At 40.6% G+C, this 22,246-nt stretch overlaps 1 protein-coding gene across 39 annotated transcripts in view; it reads right to left on the reverse strand.

Moving 5' to 3' along the window:
• Positions 1–17,838, reverse strand: part of MAP4K4 (mitogen-activated protein kinase kinase kinase kinase 4) — a 234,604-nt gene extending 216,766 nt beyond the window's left edge. For all 39 annotated transcript variants that reach the window (XM_054578022.1, XM_054578017.1, XM_054577997.1 and 36 more), the window contains exons 1-2: positions 17,498–17,838; positions 17,139–17,204 (exon numbers count right to left, since the gene is read on the reverse strand). In XM_054578022.1, the coding sequence (XP_054433997.1) occupies positions 17,139–17,204; positions 17,498–17,554 (123 nt within the window). In that variant the 5' untranslated portion in view covers positions 17,555–17,838. The remainder of the gene's footprint in view (positions 1–17,138; positions 17,205–17,497) is intronic.
• Positions 17,839–22,246: the final 4,408 nt, after the last annotated feature.

Genomic DNA, 22,246 nt, shown 5'->3' on the forward strand with positions numbered 1-22,246 from the left:
AGTGGCAAAAGTAAGTTTACAGTTTTGAGTACATGATTTTATTCTTATATTAGTATTTATTATTTGTCTCACCTTGTATGCACCACATACAGAGAGAGAACAGAGATGCTCTAATATGCCAACTCCAAACAAGAAAGGCCCTAGGATTTAAGATATGCCCTCGCAGGTGAATGAATACACTCAATAAATTGTGTGTCACCTGAATGCACTTCTTCAACCTCAAGCAATACTCACACACTAACTCAGAATCCCCAATTAATTGTATGTCCCTTGGATGTACAGCCCTAATTTGGGTCATATCAGTCTAGACTTGAGATCTCAAAACTAAACAATCATAAAACTATACAGCAATTATTCATACAGAGGGTTGCAGAAAAACTGATGGGCCAAAGGCCTCTGGCTGTCAACAGTATTCTGTTATTATCATAGCAGGTAAGAATGAAAGCTCTAAGCAGAAGAATTTTCAAACAGTAAACTATTATTAAAGTTAATTAGATCTGATCTGAATTAAGTCCCTAATATAAGACATCATAAAAGTACTTTAGAATAAAAAGTAAGAAAAATATTCTGAAAGGTATACTTGAAGCAAATCAAATGATTATACTCCTCCATACATAAAATAACAAGTCATTTATTTAACTTGGTATACATCCTTCTGACCAAAGAGAATATATTTTGTTTTGTTTCTTTTTATATCCTGGTGGGTCAAAGTTTCTGCCTAGAAATAAGGAAAACTCCAGTCCTTAGTATCATGTGGTAAATGGCTGAATATTAAACAATGGAATCCCCCAAAAAATCGTTAGAAGGAAAACCTGGTTTGGCCTAGGTCCTGATACCAATGACCCCACTGACAGTAAAGTTTGTCTTCACAGGGATAAGAAACTATATTCACTTAAAGAAATTACTTAAATACACAGTAATGACTAATAATGAGAGTGGAGAAGGTAAAGTCTTCACAGAAGCACAGAAAAGCAGCAGCGTCACTGAGCCCAAAGGCATTTGGTTATACTGATGAGAAATGGCAAGACCCACGCAGATCAATTTCCACTCTTTCTTCTTCCATGTACGGCTCCAAGGCATGTTTCCATTGAGCAGTTCTCCTGCCCAAGCTGGGGATGCGAGGCCATAGCACCTGAGTACATTGTTCACTATGGCCAAAAACCAGGGACAACTGCAACATCCACCAACCAGTGAAAAAACAAAATGTAGCTGAATATTCATACTAGGAAAAACTGCTGAGCAGTAAAAAAGAAAAAAGCTACCACACTTAGAAGTACAGTGAAACTCAAAAAAAAAAAAAACAAAACAAAACAAACAAACCACGATGCAAGGCAAAATGTTCAAAAAAGGCATATTTAGCACTGAGAGCTGTAACTCAGTTGGATGGGCACCATTCTGCAAACCAAAGGGTCACGGGTTCAATTCCTAGTCAGGACACATGTCTAGGTTGCAGGTTTGGTCCCTGGATGGGGCAACCAATCCACGTTTCCCTCTCACATGGATGTTTCTCTCCCTCTCTTTCTCTCTCTCATCCTCTCTTTCTAAAAATAAATGTTTTTCAGACAAATTTATAAAGACAGAATTAATGGTTGTCTAGAGCTCTGGACTAGAACAAGGATCAACTATAAATGAGTATGAGGATCTTGCTAAAGTGATGAAAGAGTTCTAATAGTGATTTGGGGTAATGGCTGCACCACTCAGTAAATCTGCTAAAAATCACTGAAAAGCAAGCTTCAATGAATGAAATGTAAATGAGTGGATTTCATGATACATAAACTACACCTCCATAAACAGTTTAAAAAATAATAAAAATAAAAAAAAACCCTGTTGAAGACATTTCTCAATCTCCTGAAGGCTTGTTCAGAGCAGCAGCAAGCCTGGTCATAGCACTGCTCTGCATCCTGCCTCACTCTCCCTGCCCTTCTCCCTCATCTCACTGGGCTTGCAACTCCCAAAGTATTTCCACACAAAGATCAAGCACTAAGGCACTCCTTTGCTCCTGTTTTTGTTTTCTGTTGTTCCTGTTAGTTTCCCGACTGGATGAAAAGTAACAAACACATGAACAAAACCAAAAAAGTTTAAAATCAAAGATACAATGTCTAGTTAACTTCAAGTTTGCTGAACTGATCACAGGAGCAATAGGGATTAATTCCCCTAAAAATAATTATAAGGTAAACAGAAGAATAAAGAAATAAAGGGGAAGACATAACAGCAGAGATCATTTCTATCAAGGTCTGACAACTAAAAAATGGCTGGAGCAGTAATTCATTTAAGAGGAAAGTAGAGAGGAAAATCTCACAACTTAAGTGCATACTGGGTAGGGTACCAAATGTGAGGCAATCTGCCCCATACAACCCTGAAAAGATCTTCATTTGGAAGCAACTGACAGCAAGTGAAGTATCTTAAAACTAAAATCAGGAGAACAGATGTTTAGTGATTGAACACCCGAGGTTCCCTATCACTACCTCGTACCATCTGGTGACTACACCACATCATTCCATACCCACAAGATCCCAGAGGTTTACTCCTTGAAGAAATTGAAGGAGAAATGCTCCAGATGAGAGGACATGAGGCAAAGCAGTGGGACACAAGGTTGAAAAGTTAACATATTAGACTGTAGGATCTCCAGGCTCCTTTCTCTGCTCTGAATCCTAGGACTCCAATAAACAGATGTAGAATCCCTGGGCAGGAAGAGCCTCTGACTATTCTTCTCAGAGAAAATGACTCCAAAGAAAAGGCCTGCAGATATTTCAAAATGGGGTTTCTCAATCTATGAAAATGTACTGATCCCCACCTGCCCTCCCTATACTGAAGCACCACCCACCAAGAACCCACTGCTCTTGTACCCTTAGCCTCCAATTCATTTCTAGTGCCTTACTTTTAAATATGAGCAGAGTCAAAAATAACCATGAATTTAACAAAAATCTTCAGCATCAAAGACAAAGACCAAATAAACAGGATAAATGAAATCTGGAAGAAATCCCCATATTGCAGGAGCAAATGCAGGAGCAAAAGAAAACCAAGCCAAAAACAAACACAAAAAAAAACAAAAAAACAACTATACTGAATAAACTCAGAAAGATAGCAGACATATCCACAAAAGAATAGATACAGTTAAAAAAATTGAGTGTTAGTCTATACTTAAAGTATGATAAAGTTAAAAATTCAATAAAAATATTGAAATGTAAAGTCAGAAATATAATAGCAGAGCAAACAGACAAAAAAAATACATAACAGTAGAGGGAAAAATCGAAAAAAATAAAGTGACTACTAGGACTTCCAGAAAGAGAAAGCAAAGATGGAGGGGAGGACAAAAAAAATCTTCCAGGAAAAAAATGCATCTCCAGATTTTAAAAATAATTAATCGTCTATTTAAACAGTAAACGACAACAAGAAACATTGTAATTCTAATACAAAAAAAAAATAGAGAATATCCTAAAAGCTTGCCAAAACAAGCTTAAAACAAATTACACTCAAACAACAGAACAATTTATACAAAACTCAAAAGGAAAAAGACTTTCAACCTAGAACACTGCCCATCATACACAGTTAACATGCAAACCTCACATAAAGGAATAAAAAAGATATTTTCAGCTCTCCAAGGACATAAGACCCTTTCAGGCCTTACGCCTTTCTTATAAGGCTACTGGGACTTCAAGATGGCATAGGAGTGAATGGAAGTCACACTGACCTCCTAGGACCAATCTGGAATTACAGCTAAATTGTGGAGAAATCATCTAGAACAAACAACTGAACAGTAGCAAGAGAGGAGTCTTATAACCTCAGACAGACAGAGGAATCAGCTTTAGCACAACCTAACTGGTAAGGAGTGTGATAGAGACTTGAGAAGGTGGACGACAGCACCAGAAGGATACTGAAACAGCGAGTTGGATCCCGCTAGAAGAGCAGTGTCTGAAACATAAGCGGGGATCTCCAGCCTAAAGCACCAGAGTCCAAAAAGTACACAGATTAACAGCCAACTGCAAACAGCGGCAGGGTTACGCTCTGCCAGGGACAGCCAGCTGGAGACACAAAGAGCCATGTAAACGTCCAATGATAAATTTTTATTTGCAGCCACTTACCCTGGTCTCCGGCAACGGTGGAAGCAGAGTGGGCTAGAGACACCTGAGGAGAGACTGGGAAAGGAGGCTTGGGGAGAGAACTAAGAGAGTGGCCGGTGGGATCGCAGCACTGACTCATCTCCCATGTGGCAAGCCATCTTGTTGAGGCAGACCACTCACTTGAGCAGCATCAACAAGAAAGGACCCAATAGCCCGCATCCAGGAGGCTCGGCCCTGGCCCAGTGGTGCTTGAGTCTGACGGCTGAGTACAGCAGTCATTCACAGATAGTAGGTTCCCGGGTAAAGCAGGTGCAGAGTGGTCTAGAGACATTTGAGGAGAGGCTGGAGACTGAGGCTTTTGGGGGAGAACTGAGGGAGTAGCCCGCAGGATCCTGGTGCTGACTCCTTCCCCTATACCGAAGCAGCCATCTTGCTCAGACAGACCCCTGAGAGCAATAGCGTGAAAGGAAACAATAAGGCCGCCGACAGGAAGGACTCAACCCCCTCTGTGGTGCCTATGCCTGAGAGCTGAGTACAGAGTGACTAGATTAACCACTGAAGGAGGCAGCCACACACAGAAGATTCCAGGAAGTCTCGTTAAGACACCCTGTCAGACAGGGTCAAATCTGATATCAGAGACAGATCCAGACGGACAAACCAGCAGTCTCCTACCATAGAAGTTCACACTACAAAGTCAGGAAGTCAAAACAGATCAATTTAAGAAGCAGAAGCAAAAAAGAAGAGTCTTCAAGTAATGGGAAGGAAAAGAAACACACCCCCTCCCCCAGACAAAGGGAAAGAAGGAATCCTCACAAAGAGAACTAAACGAAATAGAGGCAAGGAAACTGTCAGATACTGAGTTCCAAACGATTCTACAGAAGCTCAGTGAGCTCAGCAAGCTCAAAGAGAATTAACAAAAAATACAGGTAAACTACGAGGACCTTACTGAAAACTTTATCAGCATGAAAAAGGACATAGAAACTATCAATAAGAGACAAGAGAAAATGAAGAATACAATTTCAGAATTGGAGAACAGAGTAGAAGCAATCAAAAACAGGCTAGGTAAAGCAAAGGGTCGAAACAGCGCACTGTAGGACAAGGTAGAAAAAAGCTCCCAGAAAGAGCAAGAAAATGAAAAGAGACTCAAAGAGAATGAAGAGACATTTAGGGAAATGCAGGGCAACTGAAACATAACATATCCATATAATAAGGATACCAGAAGAAGAGGAGGAGCAAGGGATAGAGAACCTGTTTGAAAAAGTAATGATGGAAAACTTCCCCAACTTGCGGACAGAAAAAGTTACACAACTCCAGGAAGCACAGAGGGTCCTATTTAAGAAGAACCCAATGAGGTCCACTCCAAGACACCCCATAATTAAAATGGCAAACATCAAAGACAAGGAAAGAATCTTAGAGGCAGCAAGGGAGAAACAGCTGGTAATGTACAAGGGGGCTCCCAAAACAGCCTCAAGCTGACTTCTCCGCAGAAACACTACAAGCCAGAAAGGAATGGCAAGAAATATTGCAAGTAATGAAAAGCAAAGACCTGCAACCAAGACTGCTCTTACCCAGTTAAGACTCTCAATTAAAATATAAGGTGAAATAAGGAGTTTCACAGACCAAAGAAGGCTAAAAGAATGCACTTCCACCAAACCAGTACTGAAAGATATGCTAAAGAGACTGCTTTAAGAAGAGGAAGAAAAAGAGTGAGAAAGACAGGACCACAGGTCCTGGGAAAAAATTAGTAAGTACCTATCAATAATTACTTTAAATGTAAATGGATTAAATGCTCCAATCGTAACACACATGGTAACTGAATGGATGAAAAAACATGACTCGCACATGTGCTGCATACAAGAGACCCACCTCAGAACCAAGGACATACACAGATAGAAAGTAAACGGATGGGGGAAAAAAATGTTCCGAGTAAATGGATAGGGAAAAAAAAGCAGGGGTAGCAATATTTATATCAGACAAAATAGATTTCAAAACAAAGGACATAAAAAGAGACACAGAAGGACACTTCGTAGTACTCAAAGGAAGAGTCCATCAAGAAGACATAAACATTGTAAACCTATATGCATCCAACATAGGAGGACACAAATATATAAGGAAAATCTTGGAAGAGTTCAAGAAAGAAATAGACGGCAACACATTGATAGTAGGGGATTTTAACATCCCACTGTCAAAAAATGGATAGATCTTCCAAACAAAACATAAACAAGGATATTGTGGAACTGAACAATGCATTAGATCAAATGGACTTAACTGACATACATAGAACACCTCATCCCAAAGAAGCAAACACATATTCTTTTCAAATGCACATAGAACATTTTCAAAGATAGACCACATGATAGGACACAAAACAAGCCACAAAAAATTCAAGAAAACTGAAACCATAACAAGCATTTCTGTGGACTGCAAGAGCTTGAAACTAGAATCCAACCGGAAGGAAAAAACTCCAAAAATATTCAAATGCATGGTGACTGAATAACATGCTATTAAACAATGAATGGGTCACTAAGAGATAAAAGAAGAAATCAAAAAATTTCTGAGAACAAATGAAAATGAACACAGAACACTCCAAAACCAATGGGTCACAGTGAAGGCAGTCATCAGAGGGAAGTTCATAACAAACACAAGCCAACCTAAAAAAGACAGAAACATCTCAAATAAACGACCTAACCTTGCACCTTCAAGAACTGGAGAAACAATAAAAAACAAAGTTCAGAGCAAGCAGAAGGAGGGAAATAACCAAGATCAGAGCAGAATTGAATGACACGAAGATAACGGAACAAATCAAAGATCAACCAATCCAAGAGCTGGTTCTTTGAACAAAATAAACAAAATCGACAAGCCTTTAAGTAGACTCATCAAGAAAAATAGGGTGAGGACCAAAATAAATAATAATACAAATGAAAGGGGAGAGATTACAACTGATACCACAGAAATACAAAGAACTGTAAGAAATTACTATGAATTATATGCCAAGAAATGTGAAAACCTCAATGAAATGGACAAATTTCCAGAAAAATATAACCTTCTAACACTGAATGGAGAAGCAGCAGACAGCCTGAATAGACAGAAAACAGTAGTGAAATTGAAGCAGTAATCAAAAAACTCCCGGCACACAAAAGCCCTGGACTGGACAGTCTCACAGAATTTTACAAAACATTTAAAGAAGAGCTAACCCCTGTCCTTCTCAGACTATTCCTAAATATCCCAGAAGAGGGAAGACTCCTAAATGCTTTTTATGAGGCCAGCATCATCCTAATCCCAAAGCCAGATAAAGACATAACCAGGAAAGAAAACTACAAGCCAATATCATGGATGAACACAGACACTAAAATCCTCAACAAAATATTGACAAACACATCCAGCAATACATTAAAATGCTCATCCACCATGATCAAGTGGGATTCATCCCAGGGATTCAAGGACGGTTCAATATTTGCACATCAATAAATGTGATACTTAACATAAACAAAAGGAAAGACAAAATTCAAATGATCATATCAATAGATGTGGAAAAAGTATTTGATAAGGTCCAGCACCCATTTATGATAAAAACACTCAGCAAAGTGGGAATAAAGGGAGCATATATCAACATAATAGAGACCATATCTGAAACACCTACAGCCAACATCATACTCAACAGGCAAAAACTAAAAGATTTCCCACTAAGATCAAGAACAAGGCATGGTTGTCTGTTTTCACCACTGCTCTTCAACACAGTATTGGAAGTCCTAGCCACAGTGATCAGACAAAAAAAAGAAATAAAAGGCATCCAAATTGAAAAGGAGGAAATAAAACTGTCATTGTTTGCAGATGACATGATAGTGTACATAGAAAACCCCACAGACTCCACCAAAAAACTACTCAACCTAGCAGGATACAAAGTTGATATTCAGAAATCAAAGGCATTTTTGTACACCAACAATGAAATATCAGAAGCAGAAATCAGGAAAACTATCCCCTTTGCTATAGTAAATAGAAAAATAAAGTACCTAGTAATAAACCTAACCAAGGAGGTAAAAGACTTTTACTCAGAAAACTACACAACACTGAAGAAAGAAATTAAGGATGACACAAACAAATGGAAGCACATACCGTGTTCATGGACTGGAAGAATTAATGTCATCAAAATGTCCATACTACCCAAAGCAATTTATAGATCAACGCAATCCCTGTTAAAATATTGACAACATATTTCACAGATATAGAACAATCATTCAAAAAATTTATATGGAACCATAAAAGACCCCAATAACTGCAGTAATTTTGAGAAAGAAGAACAAAGCAAGAGGGATCACAGTATCTGACATCAAACTACATCACAAGGCCACTGTAATCCAAACAGTCTGGTAATGGTATAAGAACAGACACACAGATCAATGGAACAGAAGAGAGAGCCGAGAAATAAACCCATGGCTATGGTCAATTAATATTCGACAAAAGGGGCAGAAACTTAAGATGGAGTAAAAATAGCCTCTTCAATAAATGGTGTTGGGAGAGCTGGACAGCTACATGCAAAAAAAAAAAAAAAAATGAAACTAGACCACCAACTTACACCCCACACAAAAATAAACTCAAGATGGATAAAAGACTTCTACCATTAAAGTCCTAGAGGAGAATATAGGCTGGAAACTCTCGGATATCCCATGCAGCATTATTTTCACCAGTATGTCCCCTAGAGCAAGGGACATAAAGTAAAGAATAAACAAATGGGACTTCATCAAAATAAGTAGTTTCTGCACAGCTAAAGAAAACATCAGCAAAATGAAAAAAGAACCAACCATATGGGAAAATATATTTGCCAATGATATCTCGGACAAGGATTTCATCTCCAAATATATAGAGAACTCACACGGCTCCACTCCACGAAGTCAAACAATCCAATTAAAAAATGGGCAAAGGACCTGAACAGACACTTATCCAAGGAGGACAGACACAGGGCCCAGATACATATGAAAGGATGCTCATTATCATTAGCCATCAGAGAAATACAAATTAAAACCACAACGAGATACGACTTTACACTGGTAAGAATGGCCATTATAAACAAATCAACAAACAACAGGTGCTGGCGAGGTTGTGGAGAACTGGGGACCCTAGTACAATGTTGGTGGGAATGCAGACTGGTGCAGCCACTGTGGGAAACAGTTTGGAATTTCCTCAACAAGCTAAAAGTGGAACTGCCTATTGACCCAGCAATTCCACTGCTGGGATTATACCCTAAGAATCCCAAAAACGCCAATTCAAAAGAACCTATGCACCCCAATGTTCATAGAAGCACAATTTACAACAGCCAAGTGCTGGATACAATGTAAGTGCCCATCAGTGAATGAATGGATCAAAAAACTATGATATATTTACACAATGGAATACTACACAGCAGAAAGAAAGAAGGAACTCCTACCCTTCATGACAGCATAGATGGAGCTGGAGAGTATTAGGCCAAGTGAAATAAGCTAAGGGATGAAAGACAAATACCATATGATCTCACCTATAAGTGGAACCGAATCAACAAAACAAAGAAGCAATGAAAATATAACCAGCAACATTGAAAGAAAAAAGAAACCGACAGTAACAAGAGGGAAGGCAGTAGGAGGGTAACAGGGAAAAGAAGGGGAAGGGTCAAGTCAAGGAACATGTATGAACGACCCATGGACAAAGCCCAAGTGGGGACAGATTGAGGGTGGGTGGTGGGGGTGGGTGGTGCAGGGGAAGGTGGTGGCGGGAAAATGGAGACAAATGTATTTGAGCAATAAAAAAAAATTTTTTTTAAAAAGCCTACTGGAACATGAGCTGCAGGAAGACAAGGTAGAAAACCAAAATAGAATGCTATTATATATATATTATAATATATATATTATATATTATTTTATATATATATATATATATATCTGTTTCCTGGATATTATATATATCCAGGAAACAGAGATATTCCAGGTCAACAGTGATGCACCAGGTCTAAAGGGCAACCATACCTGGCCAGCTGTAAGATACCTCTAGGGAGGAAAAAGAATCAGTAAGTGATCTGAAACACTAGATCATCTGACTTATTTAAGCATTTGGAAAATTGTTGAAAAAAACTTAACTTTCCCAGGCATTTGCTGTATTTTTTAGGGCACTAGAGGGGAATGTAATGACAGGTACACAGAAAACAAGGCTAATAAAAAAGTAAGGCAACATGAGGGGAAAGGAAAAAAAGAAATATAATCATATTAGACCACTTGGCTCAGAGATAAATGGTATTTACATAGCCATGATAATACAAACAATTATCACTTTAATCCAAGGTTATGGCAGACTTATTTAAGGGAAGAGGAGAGTATAAGACCTAATTCTTCAGCTACCATAGAATTACACTTGTAGTTCAACAACTATACTGTTAAAAGAAGTCAGTGACTATATAAAACTGATAAATCAAGAAATAGCCACATAAGCACATTATTTAGAAATACGGCAGTAAATTTCAGATGTGGCACCTAAAAGCACTGAAAACATATTCCTCTTCGAAATAGGATAACTACTCCAAGTTGTGACATTAGAATTTTAATATCACTAGATTGTAACTATGTATATTCATAAGTTTGATAAGTTTTCTAAGGTCCCGCTTATCATATAATGAAAATAAAGTTCTTAAAACATAAAAGTGGTTTCTTTTAATTATTTCAATTTAATATAATAATTTGTCAATATTTGGCCATACTTGAGATAGTTACAATGCCCCAAAGATCAAAGGCAAATCAAACACAGAGCTGTGAACAGCATGTGCTCAGCCACTACTTCTCCAGGCTGGGAGAACACCTGCTTGGGGTGGACAATGGCCCCCAATTCTCCAGCCTGCCGATGCAACAAATCTACCCAAGAGCCCACTAAAGCCCTGGCAGACTCAATCCTGCCAGTTCAGCGCTTTTCCAAGTGTAGTCTGGGGACCTGTATATCTTGTGCTACACAAGATAATTTTAGAAATTGAGAATAACTGTGTAAAAACTTTTATAACTATTTGACAGGGTAATATTATGTCCTTTGATTCTAATAAAAAAAAGTTGAGGCTGGTATTTTGTACGTCTACTTTTTCATTTCAGTTTTTAGTTTTTGTACTGTATATTACAGTACAGAGAAGCCCTGCAGAGTCTGAAACACCCACTGAAGTCGCAGCCAGCTGCACATGTGGTATCTGCTGTGCCTGAATACAAATGTGCTATGTGGGGAGCCTGAGGAAACAGAAACATTACAGGATGTACAGTTATGTTATATACCTGGCATTTTCGTCCAATCTATCCCCCTGCTTCCTTCACCACACAGAACAGGAGCACAGTTCAGGTAGCAGCACAGCTGAGTATATCAGTGGTTAATCGTTTTGCATCTTGTCTCCCCAACTTAGTTCTTAGTTTCTCATAATGCTACACAGGTATCAGAGTATCTAGAGTCCCAATTTTAAAAACCTGGTAAGTCCTAAAACATATCATTGTCCTTCCTTTTGAAATTCTTATATAAAAAAGTGCCTCCCAACTCGTGCCTCCTAACATATCACTTCTCTTCTGAATAATGCTAGCAGACTTTTATTACTGAACCAGCCTCATAACAGAGTATCACATTCTGTCTGGTGAATAGTCATAAAATATTGTAAAACCTAAGATCAAATGGCTGCTGCGCTGGTCACTGGTAATACAAGATCATCCTGGTTTCTCCATTCTCTTCCTAGCCCGTCTTTCATATATTAAAAAAAAAAAAACAAACACCTTATCCTGATTAAATTCTTGCATTATTATTTTAGGGGGGAAAATGTCAACCAATTATCTAAGAATTAGATTTGTATCTAGCAATCTCTATTCCCTGAAAATCAAGTAACTGGTCCCAAATTAAATAGTAAATATATCTCAACACCTTTAACACTGGTAATTCCAACCAGTATTATAAGAAACCCACTTCAATTCATGAAAAATCTGTTTATAGGAAATATTCAACGCAATTACTTGCAAGTACTTTATAAAGTGACCTGTGACCCACTACCTATAAATGGACCTATTCTCTTATTATTTATAAGAGGAACAATTTGTAAAAGGTAAGGTAGTAACCTAAAGTTGTTTCAGCCATTGAAATTATCACAAATTGCCAGTAAGTAGTGTTTGATTTGAGAATTTCCTACAAAGTCTTTGATTCTAATACTGTCAACTGTCAAGCAGTTTACACTTTCATACACTTTACTTCAATGCCCATAACAGACCTGTACACAGAAGGGGAGTGGGCCTTCCAATGTATCTATCACATATCAGTGCTGCTCTCTGGTCAACAGTTCTGCTTCAGTATCTGAACCACTTATGTCTGAAGGCAGCATACTTGTGTAAATATTTCAATATTTTACTGCCACCTGCAAATTTTTTTAAATGACTGCCATACAGAAAAATGAAAGCACTGATACCAACCATAAAAAGCACAGCCATCACTAACTTAGTACAACTGAGAGATGGAAAACATCTGATGCTCTAAAACTAGTTGTTCATAACCGAATGACCAAGCATTTACTAATAAAGCAGAGAAAATAAAGACCATGTACGAAATGCATGTGTCAAAGCATCCAACTATAAGTTAAAGTCTACTTAGCTTATAATAGTCTTAGTTCCCTGGGAATGAAACTCCTTACATGATTATTCCTTGGCTTAGCACACCTGTACAGGGATGCGTTATTTCAAAAGTAGGATGTATTATTTCAAAAATACGTTTGCTCTTCCAAAATCAGTCCACAAAAATCTACAAACACACAACACTACACCACAAGTTCCCCTAGATAATATTTTTGGATTATGTCAGCATGTAGAAATATACATATATTCAACAGTGGTTAAGGATTGAATTACAAATTACAAGTTTATAGCTCTGCAAACATTTATTTATCATAAAGTTTGAAGCAATAAGAATTAAAAACCCAACATCAGCAGGGCTTCATCTGGCTCCTGATCTAGTTAGGTTCCAAAACAGTTTTTTGGAAGTTTGGGGTTGATATTTCTTAAGAGCTACACACCAACACGTGTTAGGCTTCCTCCCCTTACCCAGATCCAGAAACCTTCCAGCATTGAAGGACCTCCTGTTTCAGAACAAGTCTGGACATGTCACTCAGGGCAAATCAATCCTCCTCCTAATGAAAACATTACTTCTACAAAATTTGTTTTGCCCCACTGGGCAAAACAGCTCCAGTGGAGTACAAAAGATGCTACACTTACAAGGTAACATTTAGAGAATCCCTCGCAACAGTTGAAGTGCTTTCTTGAAAACATTAGACTAACAATTTTAAAAGCTACACAATTTATGGGCCACTTTCTTGGTGAGCAATGGAGAGTGATTTTGGCACTTTCACAAATCCCACAGCTCCTTCCAGTCCAGTGGGCAAGGAGCACATCCATTTAAAGGGCCACACCAAAGCCTGTAAAGAATAAATGAATTCCCCAAACTCAATGGAGTCCAAGAATCTACCCCAACATTCTTACTCTCTATCATCCTTTACCTGCTCTCTGCTGGACTGCTGCCCTAGGATAACCATCTTTCCTGTTCCTTCCCAAAACACTATCTGATCAAAACTCCTACTCCCAGGGAGCCCCAACCCCAGCAAACTTTCAATGGCTCCTCAATGCTCAAAGAATGATCTCCCTCCTCAAATCATGGGCAAACAGCCTCTCTCCAAGATGCCCTATACTCCCTAAACCTCCTGCCACTCCCAAAGGTCACTCTCGGCCCTTCTGCCACACACACAGTGGCAGGCAGGGTCAAGATGCTCAGCATCGCTTGAGAGTAAGCTCTAACTCCAGACACTGTATCCACGGTGTTCTAAACTCCTGAACTTCCTCTCTCACTCTCTACAGAACCTTCCCAGATGCAGGGTTTTCCTTCCCCAGGGCAAGACATTTTGGAACACCAGCCACTGAATGCTCACAAAATAAAAAATAACAGTAGTTACCCCAAGGAAAAAAATAATGGTCAAATTATTAAAAATAATAAAACCCTATGTAATATAAAGGAATTTTGAGTTATTATCTTTGGTTTTTATTTCTAAACTTATCACCTCCTCCTTTTGATGAAAATAATTAAAATTCACTACATTTACCCAGTATGCACAATATCATCCTATAGACACTTTTATAAGCATGTGGTATTATGAATAAAACCTTAAAAGCAGAAATTCACAATTTTAAGTTTTAATTTGTATGAATGTCCTTTTCTATGAGCCCTCAAAAACCTACAGCAAAAATAAATTTCCCTAAATAGAATATATCCTGTTTTGACTCCTTTTTAAAGATAAAGGTGTATATACTGTTCAACTATTCCCAGACAATTTACTATTTTTTTTCAGAGACAGAAGAAATTATAAACTATCAAACTATTGTCCAAAAAAAGCCATTTTCATGAACATTATCAAAACTCAAAAAAACTTCTTCTGTTAATTCACTTCACATATAGGCTTCTCAAAATAAGCTATAACTATCGCTATAAAATGAAAATTTCAAAGAAAAAAACGAAATATTGGGACTATGGGTTGTTTAGATTACAGGTGTTTTACCTGAAACTGCTTTAAGAAGGAAAAAAGCTTCTTTATAAATAATTAGTCACAAATACTTTCCAAACTCTGCCACACTGATGATGTTTGGTAGCAGTATACACATACTAGAGTGCTGGCAATCTAATCCCAAAACCACCAAAACAAAAGTCCTAAATAAGCTCCTATGCATAATAGATGGTTCTAGAAATGACATATTTGAAGGAAGAAAATTGAGATGTTAACTGTTTCTACTATCTCCACCACTTTAACTTCACAGTTCATAAACAATAAAGAACTTCTTGTGATAGTGAGAAAACAAATATGAAGCAATCAGGAAAATGTCAACAGTGAATATTTGATACTAAGGAATTAATTTTTTTAGGTGTGAGAATAGCATAGTGATTATCTAAAAAACAAAATGGATACATACTTAAGTGTTCATGGGTGAAAAGTTTAAGATAATGGAGGGGAGAAAGACCGCAAATACCAGATTAGTCATGTGCTGGTAACTTGTTAAACTGAGTGAGTAATCTATACTCTTTCCTGGTATATGTTGAAATTTTCCAAAATAATAAAATAAAGCTGCTGGTGAATAAAATCTCAGGCACTATTTTGCTCATGATTGTATGCCACTTTTGCACAGATTCCTTAATTCCTTCAGTTTGCATAGTTTGAGAATTTCTCCTCATCTGTACAAACTTTTGTAGTCAGAGAGCAGTGTAAACTGCCAGTATCCCAAATACTTCCCAAATGCAGTGCTCAGCAAACTTCAAAAGCTCAGGAGAAAGGGGGGATAGAACCAAAGAGGAAATGAGGAGCGGTAAAACTTAACAACGAACCTGCTACCATAAAGAACTCCCACCTCTTAAAACTAATTAATACGCATTTGGGCTTCATTCTTTCTTTTCCTTAGAGTTTTAAGAACAGACTGTTGGCTGCTGGTTTATTCACTGCCCTTCACATGCATGCTGACCCCAGAAGATACAAACAATCCAACCACTGTGTAACCAGGTCGAAAACAAGCTTTGGGTAACTCACTGGGAAGAGTACACTCACCACTTAGATTTGGCTAGAAAAAACTGGGTTAGAAAAAACTGCTGCTTAAACAAACACTAGGGCTGGGGAGAATGTCTTTAAGCCAGTTACCAGGCCACTCAGTGAGTTGCAACACAATCTTTTCCAAAGGCTTCCAAATTCGGTTGAGCCCAGCAGGCTGATTTAACAGATTTTTCAAATTCAAAAAGCTGACCTAAACAGTTACACAACAAAACACAAGCTAATTTACTTGGGATCACCTACAACGTCAGACCACTGATCAGTATACAGCCCAGGCCAGGAGAAGTGGGAGAGGCATACCAAGTGAGGAATAAACCCTACTCATGAAGCAGAAGAGAAATGACAGGATCCACACTTAATTTGGCCTAAGAAAATGTCTACAGTCAGCTTCCAATCACCCGCCTTCCATCTTTAATGAAACAATGGCAATTCTTCATGGTGAACCACAATGCCCCGCTTCATAAGGTATTTTTTCTATCCCGACCTTGTTTGTACCCACTCTAACTGCTAGAAAACACCCCCAGTACAGAAAACTTTTAGAAAATGTTTGGTAGTAAGAAACGAATCATGACATGGGGAATTTAACATTGTATTTCAAATGTTCAATGCCTGTGCCTCCATTACCTAGATCTCCTTTATAACCTCTAGAATGTGCACTGGATAAAGTGAACGGCACTGTTAGTCACATCAGGTGTCAGCTACTCAGGATAGACTCATAGTCTCCAGATTTGTTAGTTCCGCTAGCGGCTGGGTCAGGGACTGGTGGAGTTGTTAGGAAAAGGGAGAAAGGCCTGACCTGGCTGTGAAAGCTGGGCATCCTCTTTACTGCTCATACTCCCTCAGTTCTGTTTCAATTACACACCTGTCAAACAGGTTATTCCTGGAATTCAGATTTTATAATCCTCATACTGCAATTCTTCCTGCTCCTGTTGCCCAAACACACACCCTTCCCTTCTTTTCCAAAATATGTATCTATCAGTAGAATGTATAAGAGTTATAAAGTGTCACAAATTGCACCTTGAGCCCTCCGCAAGCATACAAAAGAGGAAACAATGACAATTTTCAAGAAGGTCACGGTAGTGGGCTAGGGTAACCACAGACAAAGCCTGCCTATTCTGAATTTTAATTCACACACACACACACACACACACACACACACACACAAAGGAAGCCAGATTTGGAAAGAACAAAAAAAATGAAGGCTGTCTTATGAAAAAAAAAATTGTCTTCCCATTTTATGATAGTGCATGCCTAAGAGTGTAGCTTATTTCCTTATCTCAAAGCCAGGAAATGAGGTCTTTTAAGGCCAGTATGAATATAAGCTCTGTTTAAAAACAGAGGACCTGCAAGGAAAAGCCCCTTTCCCAACTTTGGCCAAGTGGCGTGGCCTGCGGTCAGCAGAGCGTTCACCACCAGACTGGTCCTCGACAAGAAGTTTCAGCATGCCACGGGAAACAAAGAAGGTGCCTCACACCGACCTTATAGACTTGTCCGTAGGTGCCATTTCCAACCACTTCCACCAGCTCAAAAATCCCAGCAGGGTCCTAGACAAGAAAGAGGGGAAGGTTATTCTACGGAAGCAGCACACAATGAATCAATAAAGTAGAACAGCTGGGGAGAAAGGGAGGCTTCAATGAAGTGGGTTCCGTCGCCGCGGTCGTCCAGCACCGAGGGCCGGGCGCGGTCTCAGAGGGCGGCGGCAATGGGTAGCGCCCCAGCCCCGCACACGCGGACACATACAAACAAAAGGGCCGCCGCACTGGCGGCGGCGCCCGAACGCCGGACTGCCCAGGGCGCGGCCCCCGCTCCCCGCGGCCGGCCCGCGGCGGGCACTCACCCGTAAGGAGGAGAGGTCGATGTCCACCAGACTTTTTGCAGGGGAGTCGTTCGCCATTTTCCCTTTTTGCCGCCCAAAGCGAGTGTCACGATGAAGACAGCGAAGGCTGGGTGATCTCGTCACAGGCCGGGCTGCGACGGGAGGAGCGTGCGCGGGGCGGCAGCGGCTCTCACACCATGGCGTCCCGCAGCAACCCCCGCGTCGCCCGGCCTCAGCCCCGCGCCCGCGCCCGCGCCCGCGCCTGCTCACGGGCCGGTAGCTGGGGGCGCCGCGCCGCCGACAGTGGAGCGAGGGCGCGCGAGGCCGCGAGACAAAGCTCCCCGGGCGGTGAGGGCGGAGCAGGGAGGAGGGCGGAGGAGACGGGTGGCGCAGGAGGAGGGGACACGGGACACCAAAAACATATTCCGCCGAGAGAGAAAACAGCTCCCCCTTTCTTGCTCCTGCAGGAAGGACGGGCGGAAACGCACTCCCACCATAACCCCGCCTGGAGGGCGCGGGGCGGCTGCCCGCGTGGCGTGAATGTGCATGAGGGGTGCGGCCGAACAATGGCCGCCAGACGCCCTGCACCGCGCCCTCCCGAGAAGTCGGATACGCAGAACACGGCCCGCGTGGCCCTGCTGCTGTGCTGGGCGCAAAAGGACGTCCTCACCTCTCACTAACAGGGACCCAAATGCCGAGAGGCAGCAGACCCTTTACTCATGTCAGAGAGAGGCTGCGTGTTGCTGGACCTCTAAAGGGATGCGAAAGGGGTGCCCCAAGCGGTGGAGTGTCCTCTCTCCTCACTCCAACTTACTCCCACCCCCTCCCGCCCCACCAGGTTCTCTGCCCTGAAGGCCCTCATCTCTCATTTCCCTACACGGTTTTCTTGTCCCTTCTCTGCTTTTCAAGTCCAAACTTCTGACCTGGCTGTAGTTGGTGGATTCGCTGAGCATCCCTTGGCTGCGGGGTCACAAAATTTTGGGTGGAAACAGTTTCCAAAACGACTCCTCTAATTGATTTGTGCTGGGTTTCCTTAGGTGAATAGTAAAGAACTTGGGGTCATCAGTATTGACCCAAGTTCTGTGCCTACAGATCATTCAGGATCAATAAACAGGCGTCTTCCAGCAACCTTGGAGGCTTGTCGATGGTTAGACAATTATTGACCTATTAACCAAGAATTTTTTTCCCATTAACCAAGAATTTTTTTCCTATTAACCAATTTTAATCCTAGTAACCAAAAATTTTTACTGAATGAAAACTTTCAATGGCTCCCTCTTACCTCACAAAAGGTTCTCAAACCTAAGCGCAGGGAATCACCAGGAGGTATTATAAGAGCACTGATTGCTGACCCCACCTCCAGTATCCGATTCAGCAGGTCGGGAATAGGCCTAATAACTTGTATTTCTAACAAGTTCTCAGAGGATGCTAAGCTAACATTGCTGTTACTGGGATCAAACTTTGAGACAGGATGTAAATTCAAGGCCCTTCATAATTAGGCTTCACAAACATCACCATCATCGTCTACCAATTGTTGCTTTGCATACAGTACTTCTGTTAGCCAGGAGTGATGATATCCTTATTTTAGAGATGAGGAAACCAGAGTGCTGAGGTAATATATGTGCCTAAATTTCTTTAAAGCACAGTCTGGATGGGGAGCAGCTCAGCGTATTCCCAAAATAAAAGTCTCTGATTCAGCCAAGTTAGTGTTTGACCTAGAATTTGGTTAGCAGTCTCCTGCCTCCCAACAGTTTGGTTTCCAAGATTTTCGACTGTGAGAATCCCTTAGGGATTCTCAGGTATCCCTAAGGTAAAATACAAAGTCTCCTGGAATCCATTGGCTAAGAAATTTATAATAACCAGAATGTTACTGTGAATTTAATAGTGCTTTAAATGATTTGTTTCTTAATCTATCGACAGTGATGGCATTATCTGTGAGTGTAAATTAAATAACTTACTAGACAGCTAGACTGATGCACATGTGAACTTTCAGACCAGATTACTAGTAATAGTATTTTAATAGTGTTTATTGTTTTGGATAGCTAATGTGTATTGGGTCCAGACAATGTATTATTTGATTTTTCTTCACATTAGCCCCAAGTAGTAGGTGCTCTTATTTTCCCCACTTTCCACATTAGGAAACCAGTGTCTAAAGAAGTTGAGTGACTTGCTTGGTGTGCATAGCTGAAACTGATGCACAAACTGCAGCCCCTACTCCACTCCCAGGATCACAGCCTCAACTCAACTCATTCTAAGCTCATTCATTAAGGCCTGCTTCAGACCATTTTCTTCTTTGTCTAGCCAATTCTCTCAATTACCTCAAGCTCAACTCAGAAACCATCTCTTTCTTCTCCTATAAACTTTCTCCAAATTTGTCTCCTATGCTAGTATTTCCCATATCATCACTGTGGCAGTTATTTCCCACTTTCAGTTCATTACCTTTTCTTGAAGTGCCTACCCAGTGCAAGGCACTGACTTAACCATTTTCCGAGATAGAAGGAAGATTAAGACATCCTACCTTCAGCACTTACAAGCTGATAATCGGTGTAAGATAATTTCATTAATAGCTACAACTAATTTATATAATAAATTAGAACATGATAAATTCTGGCTACACAAAAAGAGGTCCAATGGAAAGTATTCTGGGTTTAGGGAAAAAAATGAACTGGATTTGAACCTAGTTCTGTTGTCATTTGTGCAAGCTTACACATGTTGCTTAACTTCTGAGCCTTTGCTTTCTCACCTGTATGCTAGAAGACTGGAGGTAGGAAGGATAGTTCAGAAGCCATCTCAAGAGCCCTGACCTGTGTCTTAGTTGGTTGGGCATCATTCTGCAAAGTGAAAGGTCACCAGTTTGATTCCCAATCAGGGTACATACCTGGGTTGCAGTTTTGCTCCCATTCAGAGCACATGGAAAAGGCAACCAACTGATGTTTCTCTGGAACATCGATATTTCTCTCCCTCTCTTCCTCCCTCCCTTCCCCTCTCTGTAAAAATAAATATATAAAATCTTAAAAAAAAAAAAAAGGCCATCTCAAGAGCACAGGCAGAATAATCAGACCTGGTGACAGGAGATATAAGAGTTCTTGGGCCAGTAGACTCTCTTAAGACAGCTTCTGTCCTTGGGAACCTGTTCACATTTGGGAGGATGCTGTCATGGACAAGGGAAAGGTCATGAGAGGAATTGTCATTAGAGTTGCTGAGTGGTGGTAGCAAAGGAAGGTTTGGTTTTGGACTCTGTGCAAAGTTAGTTAATTGTTCACACAGAAGCAGCATACCCCTGCCCAGCATGCCACTCTACTCAAGTTCAAAGAATAGGGGCATGTTCTTAATCAACAGGCACACATTAGCTAGGCTGTCATGCAAATACCACAGATTAGGTGGCTTAAATAACAAAAATTTATTTTATCACAGTTGTGGAGACTGAAAGTCCATGATCAAGGTTCCACTTGATTTGGTTTCCAGTGAGAGATCTTTTCCTAACTTACAGATGGCTACCTTCTCGCTGTCCTCACATGGGCTTTCCTGAGTACTTGTACACAGACAGAGAAAAAATTCTCTCTATTGGATCAGGGTCCCACCCTTATGACCTTATGAATTTAAACTTAATTATTTCCTTACAGGCCACAGCTCTAAACACTGCCACACTGGTGTAACGGGGCACAGCCAGGGCCCCCACAAAGGGTATTTGTAATGGGGTTCAGAAAATGGGGTGTCCAAGAAAAAATATATTCTCCCCACCCCAGGGCGCGCTGCCAAGAGGGATCGGAGCCTTGAGCAGGGCCACTGAGAGTCACTTTGCATGTCAATAACAGGATAGCTTCATTCCTCATTTGCAAAAAGGGTTATTTTGCATATCACGAAAGCTAATCGGGAAGGTTAAAAAAGACTAAATACAGAATGTAACTGAGGGAGAAAGAGGAAAGACAGGGGCCTGCAGGAAAAACAAGGGACACAGACTCTGGGGAACAGTGTGAAGACCACGCGGGAAGAAAGAGTGGAGAAAGGACTCTAGCTAGTGGGCCAGGAGAAGGTGCCACATTGTTATGGATTAAGAGCTGGAGATCGCGGCGACGCAGTGGATGGTGCTGAGAACTGTGAGAGGCCTGCCTAGCTGAGCCCCGGACTTCTGTTCTTTTTCTTCTGAAGGACAGTAACCCTGACTGGCCTAACTGGGCAAAGCGGGGAAGGCCCCAGGGTGGTGTGTGTGCTGGTGATTGTTTTGAAGGGATTTCGAGGTTTAAGGGTGACATTTAGCCATTAATCAAACCTGTATAACTTTTGAATAAATAGTTCCTTTCCTTTTCACCAAACTCTGTCATTCAGAGCCATAATTCCAAGGGCGGCCGGCAAGGGACCCACAACCAAGGGATCCCAGGGAAGGAAGGTGTCGTTATTTCGGTAATAGCATCTGGGCATCCGCCTCACGACATGTCCTTTTGTTCGGTAACACTGGGGCTTAAGGTTTCAACATTACAGAGGCTTAGGGCTTCAACATACAGGGAAGCACCAATATTTAGTCCATAACAAGCCATGTGTAATATGTGATGCCAGGACATAGACTTCAGTCATGGCCCTTGTCCTCAAGTATCTATTTAAGAACACAAAATAAAACCATCCAAAAATATATTCGAAATAATAATTTGGAAAATAAATACAAATTTGGAATTTTAGGCTGGAGGAAAAAATAAGATACTTGAACAAAGAATGAGAGGCTAAAAGAATGAGGACACTGGCCACCCTGGGCCAGAGCACTCAATTCAGAGAACCCTG

This window comes from Pteronotus mesoamericanus, unplaced genomic scaffold (genome assembly GCF_021234165.1).
Source record: "Pteronotus mesoamericanus isolate MK-2021 breed Mesoamerican mustached bat unplaced genomic scaffold, CSHL_Meso_final contig_48, whole genome shotgun sequence".
In the NCBI taxonomy this organism is placed as follows: Eukaryota; Metazoa; Chordata; class Mammalia; order Chiroptera; family Mormoopidae; genus Pteronotus; species Pteronotus mesoamericanus.